The sequence below is a fragment of the Chelon labrosus genome, assembly GCF_963514085.1.
Source record: "Chelon labrosus genome assembly, chromosome: 6".
In the NCBI taxonomy this organism is placed as follows: Eukaryota; Metazoa; Chordata; class Actinopteri; order Mugiliformes; family Mugilidae; genus Chelon; species Chelon labrosus.
Genome location: NC_140342.1, coordinates 21,783,296 through 21,789,519, shown reverse-complemented (window position 1 = coordinate 21,789,519; position 6,224 = coordinate 21,783,296). Strand labels below are relative to the sequence as shown.

The window sequence follows — 6,224 nt, the reverse complement described above, 5'->3', positions numbered from 1 at the left end:
AGACAGCGCTATTTTTGTAAAGGTGCAATGCACCAGTTTTTCTTGATAAAAATAAATACAAAGATGGATAGAGCTTTTAACACTGTAGCACCAATTAATATGACAATTAATATGGCTATATATATATGACAATGTTGTCATGTTTTAAGGTTTTCAGTCATCCAGGTTATAGTATATCCAAAACAGCTGAAAACAACTCATCCAGCTTCTTCGGTACTGAAGAAGGATGAGTGGTAAAACTACAAGTTCAATGGCCTTGTTTTTTTAAGCTTTTTTTGGTTTTATAAAAATTAAAACGGTCCGATTTTGACTGTAACGATTAATTTTTTCAGTTCGTTAGGTACACTAGTGAAAACTAATGCATGCTAATATAACAGTCCTGCACTAAATCTTACATTCAAGAAGGTTGTGGCATTCAGCACTTGTTTAAAATAACTCAGACAGTTGTTGATTCAACTGTTCTTTCATTTTAGAGGCTGTGGTTTGTAGAACTATTTATTGCGTTGTGCCGACACATGTTTCTGTTATTTTGACAAGCCCAGTGAGATAGTGAGTGCAGTAAACTTCTAAGCAGTTTATGCAAATTTAATTTGGTTTAGCTAAAAGATCATCTAACAAGCTCCACACCCGCCCACCCGTTCCTGCATCACCAGCACGGCATCAGTCTGACGTCTGCTGATTTAAGTCATTCCCTCAGGGATCAAGTGCACTTGGAGGAGAAAAACAGCCCGACAGAGAACATTTCTTCAACTCAACATTTAGTCGTCACAAAAACAAGTAAGTCCTGCAAATCTTTATCCAATCTCATTTTCTCCTACATTATTTATTTTCCTTATGTTATAAATTTGATTAATTTTAAGATTACATGTAAGTGTAACGAGATTTATCACATAATTCAGAATGTGTTTATTTAATTAAGTTCATTTTCCATCAAATAGTTTGACAAAGCTCGAACTTAAAAATTATTTAAGTTTTGCGTTTAAATTTATTTAAAAGTCTGGAAAAAAAGTGAGGATGATAGATTTAATTGGTAATTATTTATATTGTAGTATACAATCATCTATCCATTATCTATAAATGGTTTCCCAGCAAGCATTATATTATATTTGTAGTTTTTCTCGTTGATTTGTTTTTATTTTCATTTTTTCTTGACTTAAAATGAGTTTATCGCATTGTGGATCTGACTGAAATGATTTTATTGTACATTATTGTTCTTTACAAAAATCAGATGTGTTATTTCAAATTCACAGTAGTTTTTAAGAGCTTCCCAGTCGTGGGATGCTAATTAAAAAGTTAATTTCTAAGATCTTTCAAATAGATTTTGCCCGACTCATTTTAATTTTCTCTTGTCTGTAATTGCTTCCTGGCAGAAATGCAGCGAGGATCAATCCTGTCGATCACCACAGTGATGGTTTTTGTGGCAATAGGTGTCCAAGGAACATCTCCTAATAACACACAGGTAGGTTTTCATTGAGCTTAATCCTCACAGGAGATTGCACCACAGCGACCTTTGTCCTAAGCCGATAAGCTGTATTTGTTTAAAAAAACACTTTGACAAGTTTTAACTGCACCAGCTTCAACAAGACAAACAATACAGGTGTTTATAGTGGAGCCCATAAAGCCGTTAGTTAGCTAGGATGGTTTTTAGTTTGTGTCCATATGTAAATTTTTTTGCATGTAGGTCTCTCTGCTTGTGCTTTTATTAAGAAATGTTGATGCGGTTATGGCTCTTTTCCGAGAAGCAGTTTTGTTCGGCTTAAATGTAAGAGGAAAGTCTTCACACTGCCCTTATGTCACAGGTCAAAATATGTTTGTGTTTTTACAAAGTGCGCTAAAGTAAAGTTTGAGAAGCTCAAAAGGAACAGATAAAAAAAAAAACGTAGTAGTAGTTGTAGTCCCTAATACGGGTCAGAATCCATTCCAATAACACCTTTCATAAGCTGACATAATCAGAGGTCATTTGTCTCCATTGTAGCCCCATTATTCAACACTAAAGGAAATGAGTGTGTATAATTATAATCTGTCAAAATTCTTGAGTGGCCCTTTAATTTAGCCACCACCAGTAATATCCTAAAACTATCATATAAAATGCAGAATCAGCTAAAAGTACTTCAATGACAGAAGGAAATAAGAATACTGACTTTTGATATGTGTTTGTCTCGACCAGGTGTCCATCACTCGGGACGGTTGTGGAACCACTAAACTGTGTGTGGAGGTGCCATATAAATGTGATCCTGCAGGAAACGACAGCTGTCTGTTTACGTCTATGAATGCTAGCCAACCAATGGCTCCAAATGGTGTCGAGCTGGGTTTTGAACTCAGTGGAAACTCCGCTGGGTACATCGCTGTGGGGCTCACCATGAACGCAACTCAGGTACAGCGCACAAAACTATAGAACAATTCAGATTCTGGTATCATTAGCCAAAGGAATGTGCACCAAATATTGACAACTCGTTAAGTCATATGTTTGTCAGGGTTACTGATCTACGGATTATACAAATTTAAACTTTGTTAATGAAAAGCTCCAATATCAGTAGTGTTTCAGTTTCTGGTTGTCTTAGCTAGCTGGCAAAACCTTACCTAATTACTTATAAGCAAAAAAGCCAAGTGCGACAATCAAATGAAATAAAAAACAAAACAAAACAGACAAATAGGTATCTTTTAATTTATATAACATACAGATAGCAGTTCAACAAAGGTTTCAAAGTAAAACTTTCAAACCGGGAAGTTGAAGCAACATAATGCAAATATAGGCAACTTAGTTGTATTATCCTAAATTTTACAGGTTAATGACTGATTCATGACAAATACTCTACCAAGGTCAATGACCATACAGTATAAATTTGTATTTAAAGTTACAGGACCATGTTCCCATCAAAAGAGACTGTGTCCTGCTTTTTTTTTTTTTATTTAGACTTTTAATAGACTTAACTAGGAAGTTGCCGCCTCAAAAGCAACATAATGCAAATACAGGCAACTTAGCTGTATGATCCTGGATTTTACAGGTTAATGACTGACTCATGGCAAATACTGTACCAAGGTCATTGACCATAGAGTATAAATCTGTATTCAAAGTTACAGGACCGTGTTCACATCAAAAGAGACAGTGTCCTGCTTATATATTTTTTTCATTCATTCATCTTCTGTAACTGCTTGTCCTGAGAAAGGTCAAGGGGTGGCTGGTGCCTGTCCCAGCGGTCAATGGGCGAGAGGCGGGGTACACCCTGGACAGGTCTCCAGTCTATCACAGGGCTAACACAGAGAGATAGACAACCATTCACACTCACACCTACGACCAATTTAGAATCACAAATGAACCTAACGAGTATGTTACTGTGCCGCCCCGCTTATTTTTTTATTTAAACTTTTATTGAACTTATGATCGGTCCAAATGCAAACATCTAGAACGTAGCCATGTGACATTTAAGGCGTTAATATGTTATTTATTGAGTTAAGAGGCTGTCTTCATGTTCCATTAAGTGACTTTTTCACTGCCATATCATTGGCTGACTGGAACATTCAAAACAAGAAAGGTCGGAAACTCAGCTTTTGTCTGGACTATTTCATCACTTTATTGACGTATTTCCAACCTTGGCATAGACACTTTGTGATGCTGATCGTCTGAACCTTTCATTATCACTGCTTCATCTCCTCAGGGCACCCCCATTCTTTTCATCTGCGGTCAAGACAGCTCCAAAGGTGACAATGAGAAGTTCTTCTTCCAGACGATGCAAAGAGACAACAGCAACAATGAGCTGACTAAACTAGAGAGGGTGAGGCCTTGATTACAGCTAAATATTATATTTATGAGTTAATACAGAAATTAATGCACATAAAACTCTTTTAAATCATACCAGCAAATACACAGTGGAGTAGGAGGATTGCTCAATTTGTGCTCAAAAGCACCACACGTATCTCTCGATTGCTCAAAAAATAGGAGCATTTCACATTAACTCACCATACTTTGTGTCCTATTTGTCTTTAGAACGTGACAGAAATTCGAGGCGTGGTAAAAGACAATTTGATCCAGTGCGAGTTCAACGTCCCCAACGTGAACGCCGCCACCCCCACCAGGAGCAGCCAAGACACCGCCTTCACCATCATCCTCGGGTCGGGAGAGGTAAATGGAAGTAAGTGCATTTATCCTATGTCTTTCCATATAAATAGACCCACATTTGAATATATGATTGCACCAAGACAATTACATGCTCTCAAAATGCGACATACCCACACATTTATCAATTTTTTATTATGTGTTTAATTTTACTAATCACTTTGAATTGAATTTTATGGACTAAAGGTGCTATAAAAAAATAAAATAATTATTATTATTATGCAGCGGACCTTGGGAACCTCAACGTCACCCTGACCAGCAGCCCTGTGGATGTCCCCAACCCGAGCAGTACCACTCCCACTACACCAACAACCACCACCACCGCCACCACTGCCAACGTCACCACCACCACTGCCAACGTCACCACCAACACCACCAACACCACGACGACAGAATCAGGTGCCAGTGGTGCTCTCCATTCACACTCGTAATCAGCAACACCGCCCTTTCCATTTTCAGGCTGAAGATTTATGGCCTCTCAGTTTGAGATGAATTTAAATAAATAAATAAATAAAATCTGCAACTATGAATAGATAAAATGTCTTGTTCTCTAACATACCATAATAAAATAATAATTATTATTATGCAGCGGACCCTGGGAACCTCAACGTCACCCTGACCAGCAGCTCTGTGGATGTCACCAACCTGAGCAGTACCACTTCCACTACACCAGCAACCACCACCACCAACACCGCCAAAGTCACCACCACCACCACCACCACTGCCAAAGTCACCACCACCGCCACCGTCACCCCGACGACAGAATCAGGAGCCAGTGGTGCTCTCCATCCACGCGGTAATCAGCAACACCGCCCTTTCCATTTTCAGGCTGAAGATTTAGGGCCTCTCAGTTTGAGATGAATTAAAATAAATAAATAAATAAAATCTACAACTATTAATAGATAAAATGTCTTGTTCTCTTCCAGCTGTTTTGTTCCTGCTGAGCGTCCTCACACTGTCGGTCCTGAAGACAGACTGAAAGCGTCCAGAGAGGAAGTGGTGACCCAATGAAGACAGCTGATATTACAGACTATCAGCTGTATACTGAGAGTCACTGTTTATAAAGTGTTTTTATTTTACTAATTTAGAGATGCTCAGGGGATCTTTTGCACTGTACCTGATAACCACTTTGAGATGAAGAAACAGACAGATGTTTTAATTTTTTTAGTTTTCTGCAGAGTTCTGGAAACCGGCTTCCCCACAAGCATCATCTGCAAATGGCAGATTTGCTCGCTCGCATGTAACCAGTCAGGATGTGGGACACTCAGGATGATTATTACGTTTAACAATTTTATGTAATCTGTTGAACGGATGAGAGGAGAGTTCACCAAACACATAAATAACAATAAAAAATGAAATTATGTTTATCATTTGTGGCTTCATGTCATTGACTCGCACACATTTCTGCAAACAAAGGTGAAACAAAAGCAACTGGACTCATCCAAGTGGCTTTTTCAGGTCTAAATGACTGGTTGGGAGTTTAATAAGTGGTAATGTGTTAAGAAAACTTTGGTTTGTTTGTTTGGGTTTAATTTTTTTCATATAACATGACCTGGATGACTGAAAATCTGACACCCACAAATGACAGAGAATCTACTTAAACCCTTAAACACTCTGAAAGATTTTCTCCGTCAGAGACCAGTAAAGATCTTGCAGAACAGTTGCCAGCCAGTTACTGTAATTTGTAGTTGTATCTTCTTGTTGTTGAAATCTACTGTTTACAGCTGTTATTTTCATTCACAACATTCAGTTTCCATCTTTACAGTAATGTACAGGAGTTAATCAGATTCTGGTATCTTTAGCCAAAGGAATGTGCACCAAATATTGACAACTAGTTAAGTCATATGTTTGTCAGGGTAACTGATCTACAGATTATACAAATTTAAACTTTGTTAATGAAAAGCTCCAATGTCAGTAGTGGTTCAGTTTCTGGCTGTCTTAGCCAGCTGGCAAAACCTTACCTAATTACTTAGAAGCAAAAAAGCCAAGTGCAACAATCAAATGAAATTAAAAAAATAAATAAAACAGACAAATAGGTAGAGTTAATTAAGGTTAATTTGCACTTTTTTCACAGATTATAATACACTATAACGCCAAAAGTATTCACTCA

At 37.7% G+C, this 6,224-nt stretch overlaps 1 protein-coding gene across 1 annotated transcript; it reads left to right on the top strand.

The window, feature by feature from the left end:
- The first annotated feature begins 677 nt into the window (after nucleotides 1-677).
- Nucleotides 678-5,593, top strand: LOC311490042 (putative ferric-chelate reductase 1). Its single transcript, XM_084547379.1, has 8 exons — nucleotides 678-777; nucleotides 1,371-1,459; nucleotides 2,168-2,374; nucleotides 3,657-3,773; nucleotides 3,986-4,130; nucleotides 4,340-4,513; nucleotides 4,704-4,910; nucleotides 5,041-5,593. Exons 2-8 carry the CDS (start codon nucleotides 1,373-1,375, stop codon nucleotides 5,091-5,093), a joined length of 990 nt encoding a protein of 329 aa, XP_084403505.1. The 5' UTR covers nucleotides 678-777; nucleotides 1,371-1,372; the 3' UTR covers nucleotides 5,094-5,593.
- Nucleotides 5,594-6,224: the final 631 nt, after the last annotated feature.

Excerpts from the sequence above, each read along its gene's own strand:
- LOC311490042 (XM_084547379.1), top strand. The coding sequence starts at position 1,373 with ATGCAGCGAGGATCAATCCTGTCGATCACCACAGTGATGGTTTTTGTG. Across the intron at positions 3,774-3,985 it reads AGCTGACTAAACTAGAGAGG|AACGTGACAGAAATTCGAGG; the intron begins GTGAGGCCTTGA and ends ATTTGTCTTTAG. Across the intron at positions 4,911-5,040 it reads TGGTGCTCTCCATCCACGCG|CTGTTTTGTTCCTGCTGAGC; the intron begins GTAATCAGCAAC and ends GTTCTCTTCCAG.